The sequence below is a fragment of the Gorilla gorilla genome, chromosome 2 (assembly GCF_029281585.2).
Source record: "Gorilla gorilla gorilla isolate KB3781 chromosome 2, NHGRI_mGorGor1-v2.1_pri, whole genome shotgun sequence".
In the NCBI taxonomy this organism is placed as follows: Eukaryota; Metazoa; Chordata; class Mammalia; order Primates; family Hominidae; genus Gorilla; species Gorilla gorilla.
The window spans coordinates 66637960-66654307 of record NC_086017.1 but is presented as its reverse complement, the minus strand read 5'-3'; the positions used below and the strand labels follow the sequence as shown (position 1 = coordinate 66654307).

Here is a 16348-nt window from a genome sequence, read left to right as displayed (position 1 = left end):
TAGCAGAGGGCAGCATCTTCTGGGGGCACATGAGCAGGACACCTTTGAACCTGGGCTCACTAAGATTCTGAGGGAGGAGTCAAGAGGAGCTGCTGATTCCAGAGTGATAGGGCTTGAATGCCAAATGAACATTCTGTCCTCCTCCACACCCTGCGTCAGTGTCTACTTCCTTTCTGCCTCTACAGCCTATTCGTTTCAGGGTTCCTCCCTGGTTTAGGAAACTAACAATGCTGTGGTTAATTAAGAACCCAGGCCTTGCTGAGTTAATAGCCTTGGGCTCAATTTGGACTGTGTGACTTCAGGCGAGGCCCTTAAGGCCTCTGAGTCTCAGTTGCCTACACTGTGAAATGGGTATATTAATAGCACTAACTTAAGAGAAGTCAAGGAAATAATGCACAGAAAGCACTTTGGCACAGCCTAGCACAAAGTCCTCCTGTATATTGCTATTATATTATTATTATTATTATCAGAGGAAGTTGTATATCCTGGGAAGCCAGTGTGGGGGTGGCGGGGAAAGTTTTCAAGGCAGGTAGATTTGAATTGAGATTTCACCACTGCCAGTTAATTACTGGGTATGACTTGGAGGAAGTCATCTCACTTCTCTGAACACCTGCTTCCTCCTCTATGAAACAGGATAACGGGGTTGCCGTATGGCATAGATGAGAGCGTGTGTGACTCCATGGCTCTTGGTGCCTCCTCCTTTCCTTTCCTAGGCTTCCCTCATTGTTTATATAGTGCTTCAGAGTCACAAGAGTCACACCTGCGTCAGGTGTAGTAGGATGACTGCTCTGTTTCTAGAAAACTGCTAGAGTCTATGAGTAGGCAAGTGCCTTGGCAGGGTATAATTTATTTAATCGCAATTGATCGAAGCTTTGCAGGGTCAAGTGGCCCTCTGCACAGTCCTGCTTTGCAAACTCAGGGGCGCCCCTCGCTTGACTCTCCAATGTTGGGGCAAAGGGAAGGAGGGCCTGGCATGTAAAAGAAGAACCTTCCACTCCATCCTTGTGCCCTTCCCAACCTGGCAGTGCTTGGGAAACCTTTACCAAGGAAATTATTTTGCCAGTTTAGACTCCCAGCAGTCTTCAAAGGAATCCTCCCCTCTGTAGATGGCCCATATTGGAAAACACTTGAGAACCTTGCTGCTCTCTGCTGCAGGCATCCTTTGCCTCAGGAATAAATACCATTTTTATTTTACCACCAGAATGTCCTTGTCTTTTCTGGAAACTTTTATTGACATCCCTTACCACTGACTCTACAATGGCTAGCCAACTTTTTTTTTTTTTTTTTTAACAAAACCCAACAACCAAATCACAGGTTTGTATTTATTCTTTCATTTTAAGTCAGTTGCCACTGTCTACCCATTTTCCCCATTGTCTCTTTGGAATTGAAACTAGCTGAGAGTGATGCTGGGAGCAGAGCTGAGTCTCTGAGCTCCTTGCCTTCTTTGTTGTGTGCTGCATCATTTTTTTATATTCACAGGCTTCTGCATTTTAATAAACTGTAGATAATGATACATCTGGTTGCATATTAATTGCTGAGAGTTCAAAATAACATGTAATCACTATGTTTCAAGGTTGCAAATGTACAGCACTGAGAGCCAGTGTTTGTTATGAACCTTTGGAAAAATCCGTTGTTACTGGGTATTTTTAAATTCTTGTCATTAAAAATGCACTACAGGATGGAAAGTGTCTCAACAAATGAAATCAGTTTTGTGTTGTGCACACATGCACATACACCCCTCCCAAAGAATAACATTTTGAAGCTATTCATCTGCTCATTTGGGGTGTGTGGGGGCAACAGAAATGCCAAATGAATCCATTATAGATTACTTACCTCACAGTTTCCTGAACAGCATGCTTTGTATCTTATTTATCTGCATACCATTGCTCAGTGGGTGGTAAGATGTCAGCTGAAAGCCAAAAACAGGAAAGTTTAAGATTTTTAAAAATTTATTTCCAATTTAATCAATCCCATGTGGTTGTTTGACTAGTAGCTTTTTCCATTCTGAATAATCAGATTTCAATGTATTCTGTTCTCGGCTCAGAGCAGAGTGCTCTAAAACACCCGGGTGCTGTGTCCCCTGGTTCTAAGTGTGGACATGTGCTCCTGAGGACACACATGGACCAAACATTTGAAGGGATAATTTGTGCTAGAAGGGACAGCTGGGAGTTAACCAGGGAGCACCTTGAACATATTTTGTGTTTCTTTCTGGAGGTCACATCTCTGCAAGGCCTGTCTGCTCAAAACCGTTGTTCTTGTCAAAAACAGAAACCAACTAGACATCAAGAGAAGGGGATCCATTTTCTTCTGCAGACCCAGTGCCCTTGGTCAGACGTCCCTGTAGTTTTTACCCAACAACCAGTTAGGATCCCTGGTCCCTGTCTAGTTTTCAGTCAGATGACAGACCTGACTGTCAGCTTTGCTTGCCTGAGATGTGTTTGATCATCCCAGATTCAGCTGGAACAGTCTGTCCTTCCTTTGGGACACTGAGATTAAGATCTGAGCACCCTTTTTCATCTCCCTACTTCTTTTTCCTCTTCTGGGAAGCAAGATAATGCTGAGCTTCAAAGAACGACAGATGGATGAGAAAGAGAGAGGACTTTTCTGTGGTTCTGTGTGGTCCTTTCTTGGTTACACATTATTTTTGTGAAGTTACACCTTGCACATCCGACATGGGTTGAATGACCAGAGTTCCTCTCATTGCCTAATTCCAGACAGTATTGGGATCTGGCAAGACTGGAGACCAGCTCTTCTAGTCCATAATTCAGCAGTGTTGGTGGCAGTGGGCGGGTGGGAGGATAATGCAAACCTCAAGACCCATCTATAAGGACCCAAGATTAGGACTTGGGTCCTTATTTTGAGATTTTACTGCTTTCCTTTCTTCCAATATAGCCTTGAATCCTGCCAGACCACCGCTAGTTTTGCTGTATCCAGCCAGAGCTTGATTAAACAGATGATAAAACCACAGGAAGAAAAGGAAGGCAGGAGTATGGCATCAAAATACATGGTCTCGTAGCAGCCTCAGTGGCCAGAGCAGTTATTGGTATGATTCTGGCAGGTGACATGGAACTGCAGCTTTGTCCCTGGAAGGATCAAGGCAAAATCCAGTGCTGCAGGGAATAGAAGAGGGCAGGGGCGCAGGCTGGCAGAGAGACCATGCCTCTCCCAGGACAACAGAAATAAGGACAATACTCTGATATTTACTGAGGACTAACAGGCGGGTGTCTGCCAAGCATATTATACACCTAGTCTCCTGTGATCCTCCCAACAACTCTGTGAGGAGGTAGGAAAGTCATCTTCACTTCACAGTAGAGGAAACTGGCTTATAGAGGTTATATTTTGGGCCCAAGGTCGTAGGGTATTGCACTCTGACCAGACAGGTTGGCTCATATTTTATCCTTAGATCCTTTGCAAAGAATCAATGCACTCTTTGGGCCAGAGTGATAAGAACTTTGTCACTTGCTGCAGAGGCATTCAGATTATTCCTAAGCTCTGAGACAGCCCAGAAAATGTCCTTAAAGAAGCAGGAATGGAGCTCCCAGTGGCATCCTTTCCCTCCTCCTCCAACCCCACCCAAGGGGAAGCCAGGGAATCCCTTTTACAGCGATAAACAAATGCAGAACATATATTCCACCCAAGGGTTTTCAAGAAGTCAGTAGGAAATGACTGACTCCGGAACCCCAAAGTCACAGAGACTGTCCTCTGGACCCCGTGGCTGTGACCACGAGACCTTTTCTACCTCTGGGTGCCTCGTTGTGTGACCAGGAGACCTTTTCTACCTCTGGGTGCCTTGTTGGCATCATCCAACCAGCGATGTCCAGCCCCATTTTCCAGACCGGGGGATGGGTGTGGCATTATAGGCACGTTATTTCTGTGGCATTCTTGCCAAAAATGCATAACCTGATGTGAGAAAACATCCTCTGGGCCCATGGCTGGCCTTCCCATAAGGGCCACAGAGACTTGATGCTGCTGGCAACTCTCCTAATTTTTAAGGAGGTTGAACTCTTTAAAGTTTTTCAGCTCTGAGCATCTGGCCCTTTCTGCCTCAGAAGGCAGATGTGGAGCCAGGGACCGCAGAGAGAGCTAAATATTTGGCTTCCTCTTTCTCTGAAGGTCTGTAGCATCATGTCTGGGCATGACCAAGATGAGTTTCAGGTAGTGGGGGCTGGTGTTTGCTAAAAGGAACTTAACAGGGGTGTGGGTGTGCAGTTCTCCCTCTGCCCAAGGTTAAGTAATAGTAACATCCTGTGTAAAGAGAATTGAATGTGGTTTTCTGCTAAACTTCAATATTTTAGGGCTGTTTATTAGATGTGTTTAATCTTGGGCCAATTTAACCAGTAGCAGACTAATAAAATAACAGATTTGGGCTTGCTGCCAGGACAAATGTTGACTTACCCTTATAATGTTGACTAAAACGAGTAACTTTGAAAGTTATTGCAGAGTGAAACCTTAGCCAGAAATACAGTGTCTGAAACAGTGGTTTTGTTTTATTTTACTGGCTCTGCTTAGAGATTATGTTTGTAACCTAGGCTGCTGCCTGCTTCACCTCTCAGAGTCCTGTATTTTACTGAATTATTTCCCAAGGTTCTTTTTTTCAGCCCATAAACCTTCACTCAGCAAAAATGAATTTCCCCATGGCAGGCAAGTAGGAGAGGTTACTTTTCCAATGTGGGGGCAAAAACTCAGTGGTACCAGGAAGAATAAAGGTAATGACTTGCTTGAGTCTTCTCTCAGAAACAAAATGGTATGCCATGAACATTCGCCCTCTCCAAATTTGTAGTAAAATTAATTGCTTCTCCCGGGTGTACCGGAAGAAATCCATCTCGCTTGCCGCCTACCCCCACCTTTTCTTCATTTTGCCATTCAGTTTATTACAAACACTAGAGAGCTATAGTATTTTGCTACCATGTGTTTTGGACTTGAAGGAAACAGGGGAGGCCAGGAGGAAATGAAGCTAGGAGGACTACAGAAATTGTCATAAAGTGTGATTTCTTTCTACCCCTGTTTTTTTAATTTGCGTTTTATAGGAAGCTGGTTTGGGCAGGGCCTCTGAGCATGGTTTCAGAGGCTCCTGCCAGCATTGTGTGAGCTCAGCCAACTGCCAACTGTCCTCCTTATACCTCTCCCTTATTCAAGGCTCCCCCGAAAGCAACCACCTCACAGGGAGACTTTGGCCAAGAAGCCATAGGTGCTGAATCTGCTTTTGGTGCTGACTGGCTCAGGCAGACAGAGCTTGATATACAGAGAATAAACGTCATCCCTCTAACATTAATATGTTCAGTTTTATGCACCTGAGAGTTGATGGTTTAATTTGTGGGTTTGCCCAGACTCTCTTGCGACTTCTCTCATCATCATCTCTTTAGCACTTCCATGAGACGGGGCAAGAGATTGTTGGAGTCTCAATCCAGCAGCCCGAAAGCCTGTCTGCAGCTTGGGTTTGAGACTGAACTAACTCAGGGTGTTTTGTGGATTTTAGTTATCCAGGCTGTCCCTGTTCCCTCATTAACAAAAACAAAACAAAACAAACCCCAGCTTTTTTTTTTTTTTTTAAGAAGGAAATTGGGATCTTTTCCTCATAGCACCTTATCTTAATATGGAGGAAAGAGTTGAGCCATTTTATCAAAAAGGAAATCAAATCCCCCTTGGATGCCTAATGTGAGGCAACTGGCAACCAAACTCACGGCTGGAGAAAACAAACACAAGAATGTGGCTTCCATGTTTGAGATTAGCCAAGACAAAGATAGCAGGGATGCCTCCCGGAACAGTTCCTGGTGGTTTGTCAAAGTCCACAAAGCTTGTAGTCCCTTTGTTGAAATCACTGATAAGCATACAAGAGGAAAATTATAGTTCTGAGTTTGAAGACCTTTTCTCACCTTGGGGGTTAAAAACCAATAATTCGGAAACACATTTGGCCTAATCAATGAAGTCAGGTTTCCGTTGGGATTTGGGCCTCATTATTTGTCTTTCATCTTCTGGGAACAGATGACACCAGGTCAGTTAGCTCTGTGCCAGGGGAAAAAAAGAACAGAAAAAATATTTCAATGGAAATTTTAGAATTAGGAACAATTATTTCATTATTATTATCTTTTTCCAAAAAAATAAGATGAAGAGTCATTTGCAAGCTCCAAGGCAGCTCCCCTTTCTGTACCCACAGTCTTACTCCTCCTTTGCTCAGGCAGCTCTATGAAGGCCTCCTCAGTGCTGCATATGTGCCCTACATTCCTGTATTGTCCACCGCACCATGCCCTGCCTTCCAGCCACCCCACCTGCTCCTTCCTTGCCAGCTCCACCTGACACTGACTCTCTTGACTCTTTGTGGCTCAACCTTCTGATTCTCCCTATTCAGCTGGGAGACATTCCCCACAACAGTGACACCTGTATACTTCAATTAAGGCCACTTTGCACATACTGAGTAAACACTCCCTAAATTGGGCTAAGAAGAATGCACAAAGTCACAAAGTCCTCCAAACTATGTATTAGTTACAAAGAGAATAATATTAACTTTACAGTGGAGAAATCCAGCAGACACCACCTGTGTTAGTTTCTTATGACTGCTATAACAAAGTACCATAAGCTAGGTGGCTTAAAACAACAAAAAATTTTTGTCTTATTCTGGAGGCTAAGTCTGAAATGAAAATGTCAGCAGAGGCCGGGTGTGGTGGCTCACACCTGTAATCCCAGCACTTTGGCAGGCCAAGGCAGGTGGATCACCTGAGGTCAGGAGTTGAGACCAGCCTGGCCAACATGGTGAAACCCTGTCTTTATTAAAAATACAAAAATTAGCCGGGTATGGTGGTGTACTCCTGTAGTCCCAGCTACTCAGGAGGCTGAGGCAGGAGAATCACTTGAACCCAGAGGTGGAGGTTGCGGTGAGCTGAGATTGTGCCACTGCACTCTAGTCCCAGTGACAGAACAAGACTCTGTCTCAAAAAAAGAAAAAAAAAAAGAGAAAAGAAAATGTCAGCAGAGCCATGCTCCCTCTGAAACCTGCAGAGGAATCCTTGCTTCTTCCAAGTTCCTGGTGTTTGCTGGCAATCCTTCATGTTCTTTGGCTTGTAGATACATCACTGCAGTCTCCACCTCTCTGTTGTCACATGGCCATCTTCTCCATGTGTGTCTCTAAATTTCCCTCTTCTTATAAGGACACCAGTGATTAGATTTAGGGCCTACTCTAAACTAGTGTGACTCTTCTTAACTTGATTTTATCTACAAAGATCCTATTTCCAAATAAGGTCACATTCACAGGTATCTGGAGTAAGAACTTACACTTATCTTTCAGTGGGGGCATAATTCAATCCATAAGACCATCTTAACTACGTAGTCAAAGTTAACATCACCAGTAATAAGACTTAGCAACATGGTGTACCACCTATATGATATACCAGGAAGGGTACATCTTTGTGTTTTTTCTTGCCAAAAATGCATAACCTGAACTTAATCGTGAGAGAACATAAGATTTATATAAAGTGAGAGACATTCTATAAAATAACCAACCAGTACTCTTCACAAGTGTCAATTAGAGAGCTCTAGTATTTTGCTATAAGATCATGAAAGACAACAAGACAGAGGAACTATATCACAGATTGGACAGAAATATAACTTTGGATTCTAGATTAGATCCTGGAACAGAAAAAGGACACTAGTGGGAAAACAGAAACTGGTGGAATCCCAATAACTCTGTTAATAGTTTAGTTAATAGTATTGCCCCAATGTTAATTTCTTAGTTTTGATAAATGTACTGTGGTTATGTAAAATGTTAACATAGAGGTAGTGGTGTAAAGGATGTATGGGAACACTCTACTAATTTTGCAATTCTTCTGTAAATCTAAGATTATTTCAAAATCAATTTTTTGAAAAAGAGTGTGCTCATATTAAGGGAATAGATAAGCTCACCTGTTCTTAGAGGCAAAGATGGCAGGGGGAATAATCTTTAGCAAAAACATACCAATTTGTGAGCCCTATTCTAGGCTCTGATAATTATCTTGCTATTCACAAAGTACTGTGCTATGTGCTCATCATCATTATCTGTCTGTTTTTGGGCAGAATAATGAAGCAGAGGCGTATAGTCCAGTACATGGTCCACATTTTGCCTCTACCTGAAATACATGATCTTGTGTATTTGTGCTCCTTAAACCTTGGCTTGCTCACTTATAAAATGGGGATAATGATACTAGCTTTCTCATAAGATGTTCTGAACATGCCAAGAGCAAATCCTTATAAAGCTCTTTGCCCAGCACCTGCACAGATTGTAAGTTCCCTGTAAAGCATAGCTCCTACCCAGAGAATTCTCACTGCTGTATTACGAGGTTATTTCCCCCATTTTTCAGTTGAAGAAACTGAGTAAGTAACTTGCTTAAGACAAGATTAGTGAATATGAGAGCCAGACTAAAATAGATAAATCTATAAAAATATGGCTCATTCTCAACCATTTTGTTAGAAAAACATTAACACAAGAGGGAAAATCTGTAGGAATTCGTTGAAAGAAAAGGTATAAAGCAAGCTGTCAAGTGCCCCCATGCTGGGTGGAGTGGGGCCATTTGAAGTAAAGCTTATAGCTGGGAAGAGGCAGAAGCAGGAATTAAAGAATTGTCCATGGCGTGAACCTGGGAGGCGGAGCTTGCAGTGAGCCAAGATGGCGCCACTGCACTCCAGCCTGGGTGACAGAGCGAGACTCCATCTCAAAAAAACAAACAAAAAAAACAAAAAAAACCTTTTTATTTTGACATGTACCATAGGCAGGCATGTACCAAATACATGTACCATTTGACATGTATTTTGTCACGTACCTGTGCCCTGCACCTAGCTTTGACAACTACCAACCTGTGACCAGTCCTGTTTTCCTGTTTTTCCATCCGCTTTCTCCACTGTCATTATTTTGAAGTAGATCCCAGGCATTATATCACTTTTTATGTCCTTTGTTCATATATATATTAAAACGGTCAAGGAAAGTTGGCATTGTGTTTAGAAAGTTAAGAGAATAAAATGCAATAAAATAGGGTTTACTCACATAAAAAGTAAGTCAAATGTTTCCCCTGTTTATCAGGGGAGGACCCTGCATGTCCAGCTGCAGGGAGAATATGCAAATCAAGCTTATGCCATCTACTGGAGACTGACGATGACTAGGTGTGCCTGTGGGAGAGTGCAGTGCCTGGGAGTGTTGTCCTTGGGTATGTTACAGTAAAAAAGCTGAGGCTGAGGACCACTGACCAGGACATGACTGGTCAGCAAACAACAGTCAGCAAACTATGGCCTGAAGACCGAATACAGCTGACTTCCTATGGGCCTCAAGCTAAGAATAATGTCTACATGTTATAATGATTGAAAAATATCAAAAGAATAATATTTTGTAAGCGGGGCATAGTGGCTCAACCCTGTAATCCCCAGCACTTTGGGAAGCCAAGGCGGGAGAATTGCTTGACCCCAGGAATTTGAGACCAGTCTGGGAAACATGGCAAGACCCCTTCTCTAAAAAATTTTTAAAAATTTAGCCAGGCATGGTGGTGAGCACCTGTAGTCCCAGTTTCTTGAGAGGCTGAGGTGGGAAGATCTGCTTGAGCCCGGGAGGTTGAGGCTGCCGTGAGTCGTGATCGTGCCACTGCACAGCAGCCTGAGTGACAGAGCAAGACCCTGTCTCAAAGAATATTTTGTGACATGAAAACTATGAAATTTGAATTTTAGTGTTCATAAATAAAGGTTTAATATGATATAGCCACACCTGTTTATTTACAGATTGTTTGTGTCCAAAAGCAGAGATGAGTAGTCATGACAGAGGCTGGGTAGCCCCTTACAGAAAAAGTTAGCCAGGCCCTGGGGTAGGGCATGGGCTCTGGAGTCAGCCTGACTGGGTTTACATCCTGGTCACCTTGTTTTAGCTGAATGGCTTTAAGCAAATTGCTCACTACATGCCTTAGTTTCTCCATCTTTAAAATAGGGATTGTAATAGTAGTTACCTTGTGAGGTTGTTAGTAGGAATAAATATGCAACTATATGTAAAGCACTGAGCTGAGTTCCTGCTACCAGTATTAGCTCATTATTATTATTTGTTTATGCTAGAGTTTCTCAGTCGCTGTAAGATTGTAACTTCCTATTTAACATGAGGACAATGAAAGCCACCTAGAAGGTTCCTGGGTGGATCAAACATGACCCTTGGGAGTACAGTTTCCACACACCACCTGGCACACAGATAGAACCCTGAAAAGGCTTTCCTGGAATTTCCAAACATTTGAAAGACTTTTTTTATTTGGCTCCATCAACTCATGGGCAAGAGTATCTGCTAGCACAATCAATTCTCACCTCTTCCTTGCTCCTGGCCAGATGTAAAGCAGCTGAGAGCCACACTGCCCTGCAATGCATTTCCAGCCTCTCCTGGATGGTGTTTGAGGCTCAATAGGGGTAGAGTCTCAGGGCAGCTGCAGACATGACATAGATGATATTCCTACTATTCCTCACCCCACTCTGGCTGCAAAAAGGAAGTGCAGGGAAAATGAGTGGGGAGTTCCTGTATGCCAGTCTGTTTCAATGGAACTATTTTTGGAGGAATAAAAAAGTATGCTAGATTATATTGATACGATAGGCATTTTCTTACATTGCATATAGTCTGCTTTGGCTTTTACCTATTGAGGGGAAGAATGAGGAGAGGATAAAAATCATTGTATTCCCTAGAGAAGGAATATCAAAATCCATTTAATAAAAAAACTCATACTAAGAATAAAATTGCATAGTGTGTTTTATTCTCCTTTGTTCATAATTAAACACAAGATATTTTAAATTGTCAAATCAGTTTCTTCATGAAAAAATATGACCTGTATGCCTTTCTTTATTCTCTCCTTTCCTTCTTCCCACCCCTCGCTTCTTTTCTTCTCTTCCTTTTTTTCTTTCCTTGTCCTCTGACTAAATGAAGAACAAACATTTGATAAAAGCCACTGCCAATTCATGATAAAAATTCACAGCAAAGTTGGTACAGAAAAGAACTTTCTCTGCGTGTTAAAGGGTGCCTCTCCCATGCTCTCAGTGAATATTTAATGATGAAATCTTATTAATAATCACTGTAGAACCAAGAATTAAACTAGTATACCCACTGTCTTGGCTTGTAATCAACAATATACAGGTGGTTCTAGCCAGTGCAATAAGATAAGAGAAACAAAAATGTTATAAGGCCTGGAAAAGATGAAACAAACTGTTATTCACAAAATACTGTCTATACAGAATGCTCAGTGTCTTTTTTTCTTTTCTTTTTTTTAAACTTTAGTGAGATACCCTTCTGCCCTATCTTAAAATCATGTGGTGGGGGGTGGTGTCTGCACTTGAAACAGGACACTTGGTTCCTGGGTTTAGCATTGACCTTTCCCAGCTTGGTCTGGCAGCTGAGTTGTTGGACTAGGAAGCGTCCCTGCAGGTTGTGTTCTGTTACCTCTCTGTAAAGCCTGAAAGCATCCCTGCGATTGCATTTGCTAGTTCTCAGTAGAGCTATTTAACAAGAATCTGGAAACATTTTCCCTGAGGGCTCTCTTTAGACAGCAGTAAAATGTAGCTGGAGACATATTGAGTAAATGGAAAAGAAAAATCTAATGAGGCCAGGAATTTTTTTAATCTTCTATTCTCACAGAAGCCCTCAAGGAGAACACCATAATTCATACTTCACTCATGTGGGTTAGGCATAAAGCCTCCCCCATAGATCCAATAACCTGTAAGTGTTCTGGTTTTGAAATTGCACCTGCTTACATTGCTGGATCATAGCACTAAATCACACAGCAACAGCTTCTGGTTCAATTGTTCATTACTTGGGAATGTCAGATTGCCAGAGAGCAGCCTGATGTTTACATCCAAATCGGCAATGCCTTAGGAAATCAGTTTTAATTACAATCTCACATAGCAGCACTGCACTCAACCTTCAGAGAGGCTGGGATCTGTGTTGAACCTACATCTTATAGCTGTGCAGAAAATGCCTGTCCGACTGGGTCATGCAAAATGGACAGCAAAGTCAGCAGAACCTTAGAAAAGATGACACAGCAAGTGGAACACAGCCGGATCATCCCCCGTCCTGTCAAGCGTGCAGTGCTCTCTGGCCCCTTTTTAAAACAAGGGAACCCAGTTGGCGTTTGCCTTTCAGCTTCCCCATTCTGATATAAAAATCTGTGACCCAGCAGCTTTAACCATAAAAAAGAGAGAGAGAAAGAGAAAGACTCAGAGTCAGTGGGCAGGATTCTCTGAGACCAGGTCCTGCTCCCTCAGGGAATCTTTGTCACCTCACTTGCTGTAATGCAGTTTGTGCCACCAACCTGGCATTTTCAGCCCAAAGCAGGAGCCATTTAGACAAATTCAGGGGATGCTTAAGAGGCAGTGTGTGTGTGTGTGTGCTTGCGCGCGCGTGTGTGTGTGTATTCAGTACGCCAGTGGTGCAGCTCTGACGTAAAAAAATGTTTTAAACCCTCCTCTGAGCACAAATGCTCAAGAGCCTGGCACTGGACAGGGAGCATCCTGAAGGGCATTGTCACCTGAAGCAGGAGAGCTGTCAGATCTTTCCCTTCAGCACTTAAATCATTGTCACGCAATGGCTCTCATCTTGGGAGATTCATCCTCTGCATTTTGGAACTGAGCCTTCCTAGTGTTCTGAGAGTTTTCTGCTGTCTGTTCAGCTTAGCACGCTAAGAAGCTGGAGAGGTACCCAGCAGCCTGGTTGCATTCTCCGTCTTGGAAAAGTATTTAACTGCTTTGAGAAATCATGGAATCCTTCCTGGCCACATTGTGAGATTGTATTGAATTTTCTTTTTAAGTTTTTAAATTTTTATATGCAAATGCTGGAAAGCTTGGAGACAGTCTATTTCAAAGAAGGCTGTTGATTTCTGAGACTGGCAGGGGCATAAAATGACATGAGAGTGTCTCAGCAGGATTCCAAATTCACGAAAGATTTTTCCAGGCACCTACTATGTTCAGAACGGGGATGCAGAAATGTCCTGGAGAATCTGAAGTTCTGCCTTAACCCTCGAAACTTTGAAAGCAATGGCTGAAAAGGAAAGATGAATACCTAGAGGCTCCCTCTGGAAATGACTGAGGTTTGCCACCACAATTGGCTACTTTGGCTTTGCCCATCAAAATTTGGTATCTTCATGTGCTGTCTAGCATCTACTACAGGTCAGATGGAGCTTAGGAGGACAAGGGTAACTCTTCTCTTTGTCTTTGTAAAATGTTTTGTCTATCATCATTCTCTTCCCCATAGCCTGTTTTTTTTGTTGTTGTTGTTGTTGTTTGTTTTTTGTTTTTTGTTTTTTTGACAGAGTCTCTGTCAACCAGGCTGGAGTGCAGTGGCACAATCTCGGCTCACTGGAACCTCCACCTCCCGGGTTCAAGCAATCCCACGCCTCCCGAGTAGCTGGGATTACAGGCACCTGCCACCACGCCCGGCTAATTTTTGTATTTTTAGTAGAGATGGAGTTTCACCATCTTGGCCAGACTGGTCTTGAACTCCTGACCTCGTGATCCACCCGCTTCGCCCTCCCAAAGTGCTTTGATTACAGGCATGAGCCACTGCGCGTGGCCAGGCTGTTGTTTTTATTTATGTAATTCTTGTCTGCAAAGTCCTTGGAATGGGTAGGCGCCCTCCCACCTATCAGCCTGGTTTGAAGTAACTTGCAGATTTGCAAATAATGTTTTATGTGGAGGTGATTTTCAAAACTTGTGGCTATATATAGCATAGAAACCGATGTCCGTGGTAGGGCTTTTTCTCTATACATTTTCTTTTGCCATCTGGTTATAATTTATAAATATTAATATGTGCATTTCAAATATGCTGTAGATACAAAGATGCTTTCTTAAGAGCCCAGTAATAGAACTTCTTTTTTAAAAAATTTTTTTTAATTTAATGAAGTAAGAAAACAATCTTGGTGCTTTAGGAAAGCCATTGCATAAGAGTGGCTTTAGGCAAGATGGGGAAAAGGTTTTTAAAAAGATGAAACCAGAAGCAACAAAAGACAAGGTCATTGGGTGAGAAATCAGATGCTGCTTTTCTCTACAGAAGGGGTGGGGAGACTGGTTCTACTAAGTGGAAGCTTCTGAATTAAAAGCTGGCAGATGCTGGGGGTGAGGGATAAGGAGCAGATCCCTGCCCCTTTTCTGTCTTCCCAGATACTGCCTCTGTTGACATCCCCTGCCTGCCATTTCTCCTTCCCTGCCTCCTAAGCCAGGTCATCTCCATACAGCCAGAGTGAGACGTGACACTTTATATTCCATAGATCAGTGTACAACCAGTACCTTGTGGAGTGGAACACAGTTGTATGATGGAGTTATGTTGTCTTTGCAATTGACCTTGACATTTTACTTTTTTTTTTTTTTAACTCTATAGGAGCCTAGTAATAAACGGGTCAAACCCCTTTCCCGAGTCACGTCGCTAGCAAACCTCATCCCGCCCGTGAAGGCCACGCCATTAAAGCGCTTCAGTCAAACCCTGCAGGTAAGAAGGGCACACAGGGCCTGTGGTTGCAGAAAATCATGGTGTACGGGAAGGAACATCCCCATCCTACCTAGAATTTCCCCTGGTTTCAAAGTGACCTGAATCAATGCTTATTTCAATAGAAGAGTGCAAGTGAGGGGACTTGGAGGAAGAAAGATGTTTTTCAAGTTGCAGTCAAGGGTCATGCAGAGCCAGAGCTGTTGTAGTTGGGCCTTTCCCCACAATTGTATTTCAGAGTTATGTGCCCCATCCAGACATACTCTCACGCGATTTTTTTCCTAAAATATCTATGGGCCTCCTGAGGAAACCAGCACCTGATGTTAGTTAGCTGGAGGGCAACAGAGCCTAGTAGCTTCAACCAGGGTCGGCAAACTGCATTGGGTGGAGAAAATCCAGTTCACCACCTGTTTTTTTATGGCTCACAAGCTAAGCTTAATTTTTACTTTTTAAAATTCTTGGGGGAAAGTCAAAAGAATGGTGCTGTTTCGTGACACATGAAAACGACATGAAATTCAAATTTCAGTATCCATAAATAAAGTTTTGTTGGAACATAGCCATGCCCATCTGTTTATTGTCCATGGCTGCTTTGTACTATGGCATAATTGAGTAGTTGTGACAGAGACCATATTGCCCACAAAGCCAAAAATATTTACCATCTGGCCCTTTACATAAAATGTTTGCTGACCCTTGGCTTAGAATGAGGACCTAAGGACCTCGGAGTGGAAGTACCTTGGGTTCTAACCTCGGCTCACCTTGGGCAGGTGACTTAACATCTCTAGGTCTTGCTTTTATTTTTTATTAAAAAAATGTTTTTTCCATACTTCATCCTACAGATAAGTCTTGCTTCTATTCCATATGAGTAAATTTGCCATGATGCCACCAAACGTTCATGGAATCATTGTAAAGATTTACAAGACAGTGCATTTAAAGGGCATAGCATAACACCTTGGCCCTTAGTTAGCAATCATTAATCTTCAAATTCATTAACTAAGTAGTAAATATTAGCTACTATGATAGTTTTTTAGTTAACAAGTAGTTATAGTTGTTCTTAAACTGTTGATGAAGTGTATCTTTTAAAGTGAACGTTGAGATTTATCCAAGCCCTTGGACCCAATTTGATAATTATACAAATTTTCTTTTAGACTGAAGCCCACAAAAAATATGCCATGAAAAGGCTCACCTGGTTTAGCTGAGCAGCAGTCTTGAGTCTGCCATGTATTTGTCCTGAATGCTTTTGCTTGGCAATATTTTGTATCTCTGCTTTCTGAGTCTTTAAGAAAACTGGGGACCAGAACCCAAGGCATGCCTCATGCTGTGAAAATCTATGACTTGAGAACTGTTTGAGGTTCTCCCTCAGCCCTTTCTGTCCTTGCCTGCCTACCATACAGCCAATATGTCATGACTCCACATAGCCCAAGTGGTTCTTGCTACTTTCCCGTAGATGCCCTTCCTCTCCATTGCTTTTCCCCTGCCCTGCCCGTTCCTCTGTTAACTCTGTTGCAGTTTCTCCGGAATGAATACCTCACGTAATTAGCTATAGGTTTGGGTCTGTTTCTCTCAGCACTTGGGCCTCTGGATCCCTGGTTAATCCCCTGATCCCTTTTGTGGGAGAATGGAGGAAAGAGAAAATAAGGTCATCTGGGAGAGCAAGATGAGGGGCTCTGAAACTAGTGAAGAAGAATGTGTTTACCTTTTCTCCCTTGTGACCAGTTCTTCAGCCCTCTCGACAAGTTCATCGCAGGCATCCCCTGGAAGATTCATCACCGCCCTAGTCCTGCACATCTGGTCTTTCACTGAGTTACTGCTTTTTGAAAATTCTTCAGAATGTCTACTGCATTTCACCCTTTCCTCTCCATCCCAGTGGCTGTGGCTCAAGTTCACTCTGCAATTATTTCCTTCCTT

At 42.8% G+C, this 16348-nt stretch overlaps 1 protein-coding gene across 13 annotated transcripts in view; it reads left to right on the top strand.

Moving 5' to 3' along the window:
- ARHGEF3 (Rho guanine nucleotide exchange factor 3) overlaps positions 1 to 16348 on the top strand; it is a 349977-nt gene that overhangs the window by 288959 nt on the left and 44670 nt on the right. For 10 of the 13 annotated variants that reach the window (XM_019024441.3, XM_055383168.2, XM_055383170.2 and 7 more), the window contains one exon: positions 14339 to 14446. In XM_019024441.3, coding sequence (XP_018879986.1) covers positions 14339 to 14446 — 108 coding nt within the window. Of the gene's footprint in view, positions 1 to 12432; positions 13158 to 14338; positions 14447 to 16348 lie in introns of those variants that run through there. The other 3 variants (XM_055383172.2, XM_004034342.4, XM_055383171.2) reach the window with 3 other exon arrangements.